General features: G+C 36.8%; 1 protein-coding gene across 1 annotated transcript in view; it reads left to right on the top strand.

The window, feature by feature from the left end:
• Positions 1-14,483, top strand: part of RGS7 (regulator of G protein signaling 7) — a 581,272-nt gene that overhangs the window by 428,856 nt on the left and 137,933 nt on the right. The window contains exons 5-6 of the mRNA XM_058430506.1: positions 404-510; positions 5,948-5,999. Of these exons, the coding sequence (XP_058286489.1) occupies positions 404-510; positions 5,948-5,999 (159 nt within the window). The remainder of the gene's footprint in view (positions 1-403; positions 511-5,947; positions 6,000-14,483) is intronic.

Below are 14,483 nucleotides of genomic sequence, written 5' to 3'. Positions count from 1 at the left end.
AAGGGAGAGGCTGTCCATTTCGGTACAAGGCATGTTTGGGCATGTCAGGGCACGGCAAAGGCAGGAAGCGTAGTTTTGGCGGGAAGACCTGTTTCAATGGGAGGGGCAGTTTACAGAATGGGTAGCCAGGAGTAAAGGAGGACTGTTTCCAAATAAGGAAGAGATGTGAGTTACAGACTGGGACTGGTAGGAGAAGTTGTTTACAGAGCAGGTAGCTTAGGTAGCTTAGTAGAAGGGACAAGGAAGTTGATCTCGAGAACAAAGAACAAGGAAGTCAGAAATTAAATCTTTGAAGAGGAACTTAACTGTATCTGACAAAAGGAACCACACAAAAACATTACATTCCTATAAATGAATACATTTAAAAGGTTTTTTATGTTTTTTGTTTGTTTTCATAAAACAGTGGAGGCGCTCCATTTGGGAACGTTAATGGCTGCCCATGGCTACTTCTTTCCAATCTCAGATCATGTCCTCACACTCAAGGATGATGGCACCTTTTACCGGTTTCAAGTAAGTTTATTAGAAATGTTCTTTAACAGTAAACTAGAAGCCTGCATTTCATTTGTTAGTTAGGTTTCTTTTGAACAGAACTTTTAAAAACTATGCCTTATTTTACTTTGACTTAGGCTAGTTAGAAACTGATTAACGTTAAACTAAAGACATAAAAAGCAATAAACACAGAGAAAGATAAAGTATGCTTAGTCAAGATGATGTGTGAAAGCTAAATTGTGTGATGATTGAAGTTCTATTTTATATGAAAAGCTTAAGGGAAATTCAGAAAGTGACTTCATGGCATTCAGGAGGACCGGAGAGTCTTCCTCTGTCTGACCCTTGCCTGTGATCCAGACCATCTTCAGCCCAAGTAAATTTTAATGTGAATGCTTGAAGCTCCAGATAGGATTCAGCTAATTAATAAACTCTCAGCATCCGAGGCTCTTCTACAAATCTCTGAAGACTGACATGATGATATATTGTATGTGTGCACTCAACTGCAACAGGACACCTCAGATAACTTGCAAACTGATAAGAGTCATTCTAGGTCATTTGCAAATGACACAGATGCTATTATTCTTTCTGGCAATGATTGTGGACTCTAATTTCAGTCATTGTAAGTATATTTGACACTTGAGTTCACATTGATTTACCTAAAGTATATTCTACATTTCAGTAGACATTATGGCTCATTAATAACTGACTAGCAGATTCTAGCCTGTAAAATTCAGGCATATAAAATGCTGGATGTCAAACTCTAACCCATTTCCAAGAGGTTCTCCCCATAGTCCCAACTTTCAGACTTTGGAACCTTCTTGTCACTTGTTCTAAGTATTATTAAATGCTCTATGTCTACATAAATGACTAAATAGTAATCAGAGTGCCTAAAATTTGTTTGGGAAAACTGAGAACAAAGAGGAAATATGCTTTAAAAATCACTTGAATCATTTGCTTTAAAAAATCATTTTAAAGATTATTGTCCTCATAGAACAGTCTCACTGCCCCTCCCTTGGACTCATTTCTTCCAAGGCAAATAATCGTAGGACAGCTTTGGACTTAAGAGCTAGGAGGAAATAAAGCTGTATCCTGAAACTGTGATACTGAGCTAAGTATTCAAGCACTTAGTTAAATTACTTAACTTACAAAAGCTTTACATTAATGGAGCTTTATTCTTTATACAGCAAAACTTACACTAACAGTAGCTTAAAATAGCATATTATTAGAGTAACTTCTGGTCCCAAGGTTAAATTTTTAATAACTAGGAATTATTGGTGATCAGCAAATACATTGTTTTTATGTGACTAATGCTTCCTGATTTTTTTAAAGAAATCTCTATTCCAGAAAAAAAGTAGTAGACAGACAAGGTTTACATGTCTTAGTCATGCTCATGGTTCTAAAATGGCACATGAGGCCAGGCACAGTGGCTCATGCCTGTAATCCCAGCACTTTGGAAGGCCAGGGTGGGCTATCACTTGAGGTTAGGAGTTTGAGACCAGCCTGGCCGACATGGTGAAACCCCATCTCTACTAAAAAAAAAAAAAAAAAATTAACTGGGTGTGGTGGCATGTGCCTGTAATCCCAGCTACTCAGTAGGCTGAGGCAGAAGAATAGCTTGAACCTGGGAGGTGGAGGTTGCAGTGAGCCAAGATTGTGCCACTACACTCCAGCCTGCGTGACAGAGAGAGACTCTGTCTCAGGAAAAAAAAAAAAAAGCCATGTGAAGGAAGGGGTCACCATACACACAGGAGAAAAGGAGATAATTTTTAAAAGAGCTTTAGAACAAAGCAAGGGAATGGGTACAAATGACATATGAATTATGTAACTACTAGGGATAGACAGAGAGTTGTCAAGTTCAGTGTGCTGAGATAGATAGGCAGATATAAAATAAACATTATCTATAAATATACACATTAAAATTACATTAGTGCTAAATAGTAAATGTTACATATTTTAATGATACATCCATATTTAAAATAGTATCTAAATATAACACATTTGTAAATCTAATAATATTAGAATTCTGAAACCAAGATTTTAAAAAACACCAGAAAACTCAGAGGTAACTTAATTTCTACTATAATGTCTACCAAGTCATTAACCAGTCGACATTTGAAGAGTTCTAACAATAGAAAACAAATTATTATTCAGAGTCTTCAGTTCTATTTTTATGTTGGTTCCAAGCAGTGAAAGTTCTTTATTACACCAAAGTGAAATTCAACTCCTTGGAAGGATACTTTAAAATCATAAATTAAAGTAGAAAAGTTGGGATTGCCGTGTTTACAAATCCTCCAGTGAATGATTGGGAGCCTAACCATCATTAAGAATCTAGGCTGGGCTCAGTGGCTCACGCCTGTGATCCCAGCACTTTGAGAGGCAGAGGCAGGCGGATCATGAGGTCAAGAGATTGAGACCATCCTGGCCAACATGGTGAAACCTCATCTCTACCAAAAATACAAAAATTAGCTGGGTGTGATGGTGCATGCCTGTAGTCCCAGCTACTTGGGAGCCTGAGGCAGGAGAATTGCTTGAACCCAGGAGGCGGAGGTTGCAGTGAGCCAAGATGGTGCCACTGCACTCCAGCCTGGGTGATAGAGCGAGACTCCATCTCAAAATAATAATAATAAAAATATCTAAAGAGTCTTCAAAGCATTAATTTGAGACAAACAGAAATCTTTATGTCATTTGCATGACAGTTTATGTATTTGCCTCAAATTTGTAGTACATGTCTTAATCACGTGATTTTTTAAATTTATCGTAAAGTCACAATTATCTAATCATCCTCTCTTAGCTAACTGAAAATGAGATCTGATATAATTCTTTAGCTCTCTTTCATGATTTTCAGTACATTAGTATATGCTCCAACAGTTATTGAACAACAGTTGAACAGTTTTGGATGAGTTTCATCCTAGCTAAGGAAGCCAATATTGAAAAATCAAGAAACTCATGCATTAAAATGTCCTAATGTATGGTAGAACTATATAGGTATGTATTTAAATTCCAAAAAAACTGTAAGAGTTTGTTGTTCTCTTGTATTATCATTTACTACAAATCAAAACACTACTTCTTAGAAAAAATCTTCCAATATTAGTGAAGAACATTGGTTTAGTGGCGTTTCCACATAATATCACAAGAAAAAATTACTTTATGCTTTAATTTTACAGTCATTAAATTCTCACTAAAGTAAATGATGAAGAATGAAGAAAAATATAAGAATACAGTTGAGAATATTTTTTGTGCTTTTGTGGAAAAAAAGTATATGTCTGACTGGTCTGACTAGAATAGGTATTTTAAGGTTAGATAAATAGATATGCCTGCACACACACCTATACATACACATACATACTCCCCAAAATATAGAAACGACCCAAAAGGAACTGCACACTCCATAAGAAGCATCTCAAAAAGTAACACCGGCTGGGCGTGGTGGCTCACGCCTGTAATCCCAGCACTTTGGGAGGCCGAGGCAGGCAGATCACGAGGTCAGGAGATCGAGACCATCCTGGCTAACACAGTGAAACCCCGTCTCTGCTAAAAATACAAAAAATTAGCCAGGCGTGGTGGCGGACGCCTGTAGTCCCAGCTACTCAGGAGGCTGAGGCAGGAGAATGGCGTGAACCTGGCAGACGGAGCTTGCAGTAAGCCAAGATTGCGCTACTGCACTCCAGCCTGGGGGACAGTGAGACTCCATCTCAAAAAAAAAAAAAGTAACACACTACATGAAAGCAAAGTTTTAACTACTCTGTCCCCCTAGGGCTCCCCTAGAATCCTGATTCAATTTTGTTTTTAGGAAATCAAATTCTCTAAGCTTCATCTCCCAGGGAGTCAAGTGAGATTGGGGTGATGAGGGTGACCCATATAAAGTCTTACTATCCTCTTTTGTCTAGCGGTTCAGTCTTTTTTTCTTTCTTCAAAATTCCTACGATGATTTTGTTCTCATGTTCACAAAACTAGTATTGGTAGCCTTATTTTACTACTATAATTCCCAAGAAAGAACGGAGGGTAAGTCAAAATCTCTGGGTGATGGTGGTCGGGGGGGCCTCTGAGACGGTTTGGAAAGACTTGTCTCTAGAGATTCAAACAGTTCTCCCTGTCTACCCATTTTCCCTCCTTTAGAGTCTCTCTTCTAGAGGGGAAGATGATCAGACGATCAGAGATTACTCCAATTATGCTCATTGCACATGGTAGTTACTGTAATTAGCTAACATAGAATTAAGCCCACAGTACTGATATTTGCCATCACTGTTACAGTGAGTCCTGCAGGCCTCATCATTCCAGGGACTAGCGATTGATAAGGAGACAGGTGATCATCAGGTTTCCTCGTGGTCAGGAGCCAAGCACGTTCAGCTAGCAGGGCTAGGAAAGTCCTTTTAGAAAATATAAATGTTAATGATAATAATAAAGTTTTTCTTGGTCAGACATTTCCTTTGTAGTTTAGTCAATCAGTTTCTAGAATTCTACAGAATCTGGATCCTGCCTATTCTAGATTATATCACTCAATTAAGACACTATTCCTTTAAAAAAAAAAGACCTCTGATTTGTGCAGTGTAAAACTTTAGGGCAGTAGGTGTCTTTGTAAGGAAATGTTTCTATTTTTATTTATTTATTTTTTGTAGGTTTTTTTAATTTAAATTTTTAAATTTTAATTTTTGTGGGTACATAATAGGCATATATATTTATGGAATACATGAGGTGTTTTGATACAAGGATGCAATGTGAAGTCATCACATCATGGAGAATGGGATCTTCATTCCCTCAAGCATTTATTCTTTGTGCTACAAACAATCCAGTTACACTCTTAGTTATTTTTAAATGTAGAATTAAGTTACTATTGACTCGAGTCACCCTGTTGCACCACTAAATGGTAGAAATTAGTTACAAGAGGAATTTAGGAAATGTGTTTAAAAGTGAGAGTAAAAAGTTGCTTTACTGTCATTGGACAATGCTGAGAACTGCATTATATGACTAATGGAGCCAGGCAAATCATTGTCAGATCTCAGAGAAAGAGTCTATCAGTTGGTTGAGCTTTTTGAAGCTACCAAAAGCAGTGTTGAGATACATGATTCATAGAAAACAATTTGTTATATTTAAATATATTTCATCCTGAGTCTTGCTGAACATAATACTCTTTCAGTCCTCTCTGTGGATGAATACTTTTTGTTTGAATATACAATCAGACCGTTTTGCGTTTATGTCAGTTGGTGTAAAATTACAGCAAAGGGATGACATTTTAAATACCTGCTTGCTGGTACTACACATATATAGAAGCTGAGCAATTGGTCAGCAAAGTACATGTAGACAAAGACTTTACAATGTCTCTCTTGGAACATGTTCTGGATTATAAAACATATAGCAAACTAATATAGAGAATTGTGGAAGATAAATGCAATTCGCCAGCCAGAAACTCCACCAATTTTTTATTTGTCTAACCTGGGTTCCACTTCTTTTCATTCCACAGACGCCCTATTTTTGGCCATCAAATTGTTGGGAGCCGGAAAACACAGATTATGGTCAGTGCCATCTCTCATTATTTTATTGTTGACAGCCTGTATGTCCAGATGGATGTGTACTTGCGTTTTATTGCTTTTTTCATTAAGAAAAGGAAACCACAGTTCTCAGGATGGGACCAATATTTTTAACATTGAACTGATAAGCGGCTTTGTTTGGAAAGTCACCACACCTCGTGACAACTTTTCTCTGTGGTATGGTGCCCTCTGCAACTATTAAAGAAAGCTTTCTGATTAGGTTAAAGAGCTATAAAGAAGCTTAAAGGGGTTATTGTTTTATCATAGCAACCTGGCCTACTAGAAAGAATAAGAAATAGGCCCATAGAACCAGAGTTCCAGTTCAACTCTCCCACTTAGCTGTGCGATTTTTAGTCAGTCCCTTGACTTCCCAAGGGTCCGCTTTTCTCACTGTTCTATGAAGCATCCTATGATTTTTAGAAGTGGAGGGTTGTGTTAAACATGGAGAGGCCAATTACAAGAAAATTTAAAAAAAGCTAAAAAAGAAAATTCAATGCTAATAAATCAAGTTCAATGAACTTAGAACAAACTTGGTTCAACAACCATTATTTCACTCAAGCTCTTCAAGGAGAAAAAGAGCCCCTAGTAAGTATTCATCCTCTTAAATCTTCTTGAACAGTACAGTTTTCAAAGACAAGATTGCATGGTTTTTAAATGTCATTTCTGCAAGTGTTTATTGACTATTTTTCTTCCTATGCCAGTACAGTAGAAGATGCTAGGTTTGCAAAGGTGACTGAGTTCATTGACACCATTGGGTAGCTCACAGGCTAGACGGGAAAGTAGAATTATACAGAAGGAGTTACTGTAGAGTGTCAAGTGAATAGGAGAGTGATATATGCAAAATTATATGAATGTTTAAAAGAATAAGAAATTGACATTCCCTGGGGTCTTCCAGAATGATTTTGCAAAAGAACTGATAGCATTTGAGCTGGATTTTAAGAGGAATGATTTTTCAGATGAGAAGGCAGGGCAAGTGTTTGAGGCAGAGGAGCCAGCATAATATACAAAGGCAGTGAGAAGCTTTGCAGCAGCCTGGCTTTCTTTGGTATTGTTCCTGGACAGACATTTTTGTAAGAAGAAAAAATAAGAAAATTCATAGAAAATCAATAAAGCTATCTCTCATGTGTGTCATTTCAGAAACTTGAATTTAGTAGATCATCCAAGAATGGTCAGGCTCTAGTCAAAAGAGTCAAAACTAACATAACTCATGAAAAAAAAAATCTAAAAACCAGAATACTGAAAAATTAATACGGAGACAAAATTATTTCTTTCCAGTAGTGAGAATGCCGGTTTCTTCATCCAGGGCACACATTCCTCAAAACTGAAGTCCTTGGAGAAAGAAGCTATTTTACAAAACAACTACTGATTTGTAGATCTAAGTTGGAGAACTTTCTGGAGCGTTTTATTCAACCTAGGATAATGCCTGGAGATCGTCTCACTAAAGAATGTAAAATTCTAGTGGAGGAACACTGGAACAGCTAAGAGGGAGCTCGTAGAAAAAATCCAGGAATTGGAAGCAGACAGACCTGAACATAAATACTGTCATAACCACATACCAACTGTGTGACTTTAGGCGTGCAACATCTCTGAGCCTCAGTTTGCTCACTTTTCAAACAGAAATCATATTGACTTTCTAAAGTTGTTAAAATAATTCAAATTAATACACCTAAGGAAACTAGTATTGGTCCTCTCACATACTCAATACATTGAAATTAGTGTTTTGTGCTCGTCATCATTATTGCCTGGCAGATACACTGCCTCTTTTCCCTGTTGAAAAGCAAATTCCCAGCCGGGCACAGTGGTTCATGCCTATAATCCCAGCACTTTGGGAGGCTGTGGCGGGCAGACCACCTGAGGTCAAGAGTTCAAGACCAGCCTGGCCAACATGACGAAACCCCATCTCTACTAAAAATACAAAAATTAGCCAGGGTGTGGTAGGGCGTGCCTGTAATCCCAGCTTACCTGGGAGGCTGAGGCAGGAGAATCGCTTGAACCTGGGAAATGGAGGTCGTAGTCAGCCAAGATTGTGCCACCGCACTCTAGCCTGGGTGACTGAGTGAGACTCCATCTAAAAAATAATAATAATAAAAATTTAAAAAGAAAATAAAATTCCCATTCTCAGTGTTTCTTTCTGCCCATCTGCTGTGTCTTTCATAAATATGTTAGAGTGCTCACATTTAAAGCTTATGTTTTATCATTTTATAGTAGGTTGATGTTTCAGTGGTGAGCCTGCGGAAATGTCATGGCCTACACAGCAAATCATTTACAGAACATCTCTTAAAGTAGATCATCCCAACATGCTAAATGTTTAAGTTTCACATTGTTCCATGAAAGGGCCATATATGCAAAGTGTCCACCAAATGCAGAAGGAGCCAAGAAACCAAAGAATAGAGCAGAAAAATCCAGTTTGTTGGAAAAGGGTGATTCACTGGGGAACTTACAGACAGAAGCGTGGTCTTGGGTGGCCACAAGAAAGGTAGGCCTTCGCACTACAACCTTCCAGACCCAGGGTTTATATATCCTGGAGGAAAAGTATATTAGCTATGGAAGGGGGAATGAGTGGGTGGCTGAGAGAATGCTATGGGTGTCACAGCTACAGGTGATGTATGCAACAAGATCAAGGGTTGTTGTGGAGGAAAGGTGTAACTCAGAGTAAATAAGTGTTTCTACATAGAGAATAAATCATCAACTAGACATCTTGGAGGCATTCCCAGACTCAGGGTTAATCAGGAGCCAACACGGCGGATTAGCATCTAAGATAGAATCACTCTTGTTCCCACACATGTTACCATCCACTGGTGTCCATTTCTGAGGGGATCGTCTCCTACACTTTCTCCCCAAACCTGGAATACTTGCTACTTACAGTAACTAATTTATTATGTTTGGGATTTTTTCCTCTGAAGAAACATTTTATTGGTTGTGCTTAGCTTGCCTGAATTATATACAAGTAAAGAATAATGTAATTATTCCATTAAGAGGATATGGGAGAAAAATGAGAGGAAGAGAATAACAATGATCTCAGATACCATACGTGTCTGTACCTGCAGGCAATGATGCTTCATTTTCTATGATTTTTCTTTTTAGGTGCAAACAAATTATAGCAGCAATATGAATTACCCAACTTTGAATTTCCTGCTGCCATTTGTTTAAAGCATACTTTTATAAACCTCACTCCTGGCTTTTAAAGAGGATATTGATGGTGTGATGTACTTGCGCTGTGAAGTCCAAAGCACAGTAACTACTTAGGCTGTCTTTTCTAAGACAACTTTGGGGCACAGGGACTTTATTGCATAAGGCAGGTTAAAGAAGAGTTTATTGGCCGGTCGCGGTGGCTCACGCCTGTAATCCCAACACATTGGTAGGCCGAGGCAGGCGTATCACAAGGTCAAGAGATCAAGACCATCCTGGCCAACATGGTGAAACCCCATCTCTAATAAAAATACAAAAATTAGCTGGCATGGTGGCGCACGTCTGTAGTCCTAGCTACTCGGGAGGCTGAGGCAGGAGAATCGCTTGAACCTGCGATTGTAGTGAGCTGAGATTGCACCACTGCACTCCAGCCTGGTGACAGAGACTCCATCTCAAAAAACAAACAAAACAAAACAAAACAAAACAAAAAAAAGTTTATTTCATTTTGTTAGTATCCTGACCTGTTTCCATCCCCAGTTTAAACTTACCAAGTAGGTTCTGCTGAACATAAGCCTCAATAGATCAGTTGATATGAAAAACTACTTTTTCATAATTATCTTGGTTTTATAGAAAAATGGAATGTTTTGATTCTGTTCAATAACTAAGACAAGCCAATACTGACTAAAAGGTCTATATCTTTATAAACTCCATATTTGAAAATCAAGTTGGATAAGATTTCTGATATTTTGTGTGCAAGTACAAAAAGCATTCTAATTCAAGCCAGTTAAAGTGGAGTCAGAAATGGGCTTTCCCAGATGTATTTGCATCATCAAAGAGAGATCCAGCACTAAGGACTTGCAGTGAGGGCTGGAGACAAAGGCACAGGAAAGCTCAAGAGAGCTTTGGTAAGAAGTAGAGACAGTGTCAGTTGTAGCAAACTGAAACAGAAGCCGACGCAGGGTTTTTACTGGTACCTCTGGACACACACATTGCACACAAAGGGTCCTAGAAATGACCATTTTATACACATCACAAAACAGACACATAAACTAATGAAACAGAATTGAGAGCCCAAAAGTAAAGCTGCACATCTATAACCATATGATCTTTGGCCAAGTCAACAAAAATAAGCAATGGAGAAAGGATTCCTTATTTAATAATGATTCTGGAATAACTGGCTAGCCACATGCAGAAGAATGAAGCTGGACTGCTACCTTGTACCATATATGAAAATTAACTCAAGATGGATTAAAGATTAATATAAGACCTCAAAATATAAAAATCCTAGAATAAAACCTAGGATATACCATCTGGACAATGGCCTTGGTAAACACTTCATCACTAAGTCCTCAAAAGCAATTGCAAGAGAAACCAAAATTGACAAATGGGACCCAAATGAAATAAAACTAATTAATTAAACTGAAGAGCTTCTGCACAGCAAAAGAAACTATCAACAGAATTAACAGACAACCTAGAGGATGGGAGAAAATATTTGCAAACTATGCTTCTGACAAAGGTCTAATATCAAAAATCTATAAGAAACTTTAACAATACAACAAGCAAGAAACAATCCCATTAAAAAGTGGGCAAGGGACATGTACAGACACTTCTCAAAAAAAGACATACAAGCAGCCAGCAAACATACAAGAAAATGCTCAACATTACAGATCATCAGAGAACTGTAAATCAAAACCACAATGATATACCATCTCACATCAGTCAGAATGGCTGTTAGTAAAAAATCAACAAATAACAAATTCTGACAAGACTGTGGAGAAAACAATGTTTATACTCCGTTGGTGGGAATGTAAATTAGTTCAGTCATTGTGGAAAGTTGTCTGGAGATTTCTCAAAGAACTAAAAATAGAACTACTATTCATCCCAGCAACCCCATTACTGGATATATATTCAAAGGAAAATAAATTATTCTACCAGAAAGACATGTGCACTTGTATGTTCATCACAGCAGTATTCACAACAGCAAAGACATGAAATCAACCTAGGTGCCCATCAATAGTGTATTGGATAAAGAAAATGTAATATATATATATACACCATGGAATACCACACAGCCATGAAAAAGAATAACATTATGTCTTTTGCAGCAACATGGATACAGCTGGAGGCCATTATCCCAAGCAAATTAACATAGGAAAAGAAAACCAAATACCACATGTTCTCACTTATAAGAGGGAGCTAAACGTTGGGTATACATGAACATAAAGATGAGAACAATAGACACTGGCAGGTACTGGTGGGGGGAATGTTGGAGGGGTGCAAGGGCTGAAAAAGTACCTACTGGGGACTATGCTGACTACCTGGGTGTTGGGATCAGTCATACCCCAAAGCTCAGCATCATGCAATATACCCATGTAACAAACCTGCATATATACCCTTTGAATCTAAACTAAAAGTTACAATTATTATTTAAAAAAAGAAATGAGTACAAATGGAACAATGTCTTTAGGCTGGCTCCTTTCACGAGTTGAATCTCTAATATCCAAATAGGATTTTAACTCCAAGAAATTGAAATGTCCAATAAAGACAGGAGCCTCCCCTGTACTTACTTGTATGACTCATCTCACCCATTACACCCAAATCCTTGTCCATTTGAACTTTTTGCATTAATTTTTATTTTTTTCAAATATTGCACTAAAGTATTTATTTTGATTAATGTTATTTTTTCAAATATTGCATTAAAATATTGTTTATTTTGATTACCAAGCTTTTTGACACTCCCTTAGATTTTGCACCTGAGGTGACTGCATCACTCACGCCATCCTAGTGGTAATACAATTAATATTACATTTGGTTCTTGGGCTATCTTAAAAGACCTTAATGACAATGTAGATTTTGTCAAGATCATGGTAACCACATTAATTTTTGAATTGGATTAAATTTTGAATTTGAAGGACAAGGAATATTTAGCCAGAAAAAATATATATTTAGTATGGAAGGGAGAGATGTGTGTGGGACAGATACAGACTTTCTGGTGTGTATGGCAAAGCCAGCATATGACAGTTGCAGAAGGAAAAATTTGTTCCCCACATAAGAACCTCCCAATTTAAACAATTAAAGTTGTTCAAAACATCACATTATCTTGTAGGGTGATGATTTATGCTTCAGTAAATGTTCAACCGAAGGCCTGTCTTTTCTCCAGTATGTTGTGAAGGTTTTCAGACCCATGGAGAAAGATTGTACTTAGTGCTCCTAAACAACTAGACAAGATGAAGTTCCACTTGCCAAAACCATACTAAAGTAATAATAAAAGGATGTTGAGAATCAATACATCTTTCATACATGATAATAAGAGGCCAGCAAAAAGAAAGTATTCTAGTTGGCCAACCACAGCAATTGTAGACTGACATAAAGTAATTATAGCAGCTTTGAGATAAATAGTAATTTTTCCTTCAGGGACAGATTTTAAGTTGGTCAGTTACCATTGGTAGAAAGCTTGCCATATCCAAGGTTTTGTTTTGGGGAAGAGATGACAAGGGATTTATGACCAACTAAAGAGATCAAATACATGGTGAACTAATTTAAAAGAATTTTGAAATAAACACATAAAACAAAACCAAATTAATAGCCCATATGACTTTAGAACTGTGTCTTGAACCTTGAATAGCTGATAAAATAACAGTGCCTTAAATATCTGCATAATCCATTAATAATTCCATTATCTATAATATTAGAAAACTGAGAATTTAAGATATTGGGGAAAATGAAAGAACTTCATTTTTCTAAACGTAGACATTATTTTTTTATCTAAAACATTGCAGTGCTTTCAATTATATCCATTCCATTAACACAGATTGTGTGTGTGTGTGTGTGTGTGTTTTTATCTGGATTCCCTTTGGCATTTAATTTACACAGTTGCTTGTTTTATAAGAGCTTTAAGAGGGCCTCTACAGTTCTATCTTATTGTCCTCTGAAGAACTTCCCAAGCCTTTGTCATTCACTTTTAATGAATCCATCCCTGCATGTCTGTTTTTGAAGCCAGGTGTTAGTGGCTCCTAAAATCATGTTCTGGGGAGCAGAGTTTTAAAAATTAATAGACTTCATTTTTTTCAGAGAAGCTCAGAGTTTACAGAAAATTAAACAAAATATGCAGACAGTTCCAATACGATGCCTCAATACCACCTATACTTGCCCCTATAATTAAAAACTTACCATAATATGGTACATTTGTTACAGTTAATGAGCCAAGATTAATATGTAATTGTTAACAAATGTCTATAGTTTATATTAGGGTTAATTCTTTGTGTTATACATTCTGTGGGTTTTTAGAAATGTATAACATTTATCTACCCTTTAGTTTCACTGCCCTAAAAATTCTCTGTGTTCTGCCTATTTATCCATACCCCTACCCTAACCCCTGGCAAACACTTATCTTTTTGCTGTCTCCATAGTTTTAGCTTTTACAGAATGTCATAGGGTTGGAATTACACAGTGTAGAGCCTTTTCTTCTTTCACTTAACGAGATTTGTTATAGTTTCTCCATGTCTTTGCATGGCAGGCTATTTCATTGCTTTTTATCACTGAATATTCCATTTTATGAATATACCATAGTTTATCCAGTCACCCATTGAAGAACATCTTAATCGATTCCACATATGGCAATTACGAGTTGAGCTGCTATAAACCTTCGTGTACGGATTTTTTTTGAAGACATAAGTTTCCAATTCATTTGAGCAAATACCTAGGAAAGTGGATCATATGGTAAGAGTATATTTAGCTTTGTAAGAAACTTCCAGTCTTCCAAAGTGGCTACACTATTTTGCATTCCCACCAGCAATGAATGCAAGTTCCTGTTGCCCCACATCCTCACCAGCATTTAGTGTTTTCAATGTTTTGGATTTTAGCCATTTAATAGATATGGTATCTCATTGTTTTTTAAATTTACAATTCTCTAATAACATATGATGTTGAGCACCTTTTCACATGCATATTTGCCAAGTGTTTATCTTCTTTGTTGAGTTTTCTGTTCAGATATTATATTTTGCCGATTTTTTAATTGGGTTGTTGTTTTCTTACTGTTGAATTCCAAGAGTCCCTTGTGTATTGAGAATACCAGTGCTTTATCAGATATGTTTTGCAAAGATTTTCCCCCAGTCTGTAGTTTGTCTTCCATTGTCTTCATGGTGTATTTAAAAGAATCAAAGTTTTAAATTTTAATAAATTCTAACTTACAATTTTTTCTCATAGATTGTGCTTTTGATGTTGCATCTAAAAAGTCATTGCCAAACTCAAGGTCACCTAAATTTTCTATGTTACATTCTAAAGGTTTTATAGTTTTACTTTTTATTTTCAGTTCTATATTTATTTCAAGTTAATTTTTGT

This window comes from Hylobates moloch, unplaced genomic scaffold (genome assembly GCF_009828535.3).
Source record: "Hylobates moloch isolate HMO894 unplaced genomic scaffold, HMol_V3 SCAFFOLD_18, whole genome shotgun sequence".
NCBI lineage: Eukaryota > Metazoa > Chordata > Mammalia > Primates > Hylobatidae > Hylobates > Hylobates moloch.
Note: the sequence above shows the minus strand (reverse complement) of the source record. Positions and strands in the feature narration are given on the sequence as shown.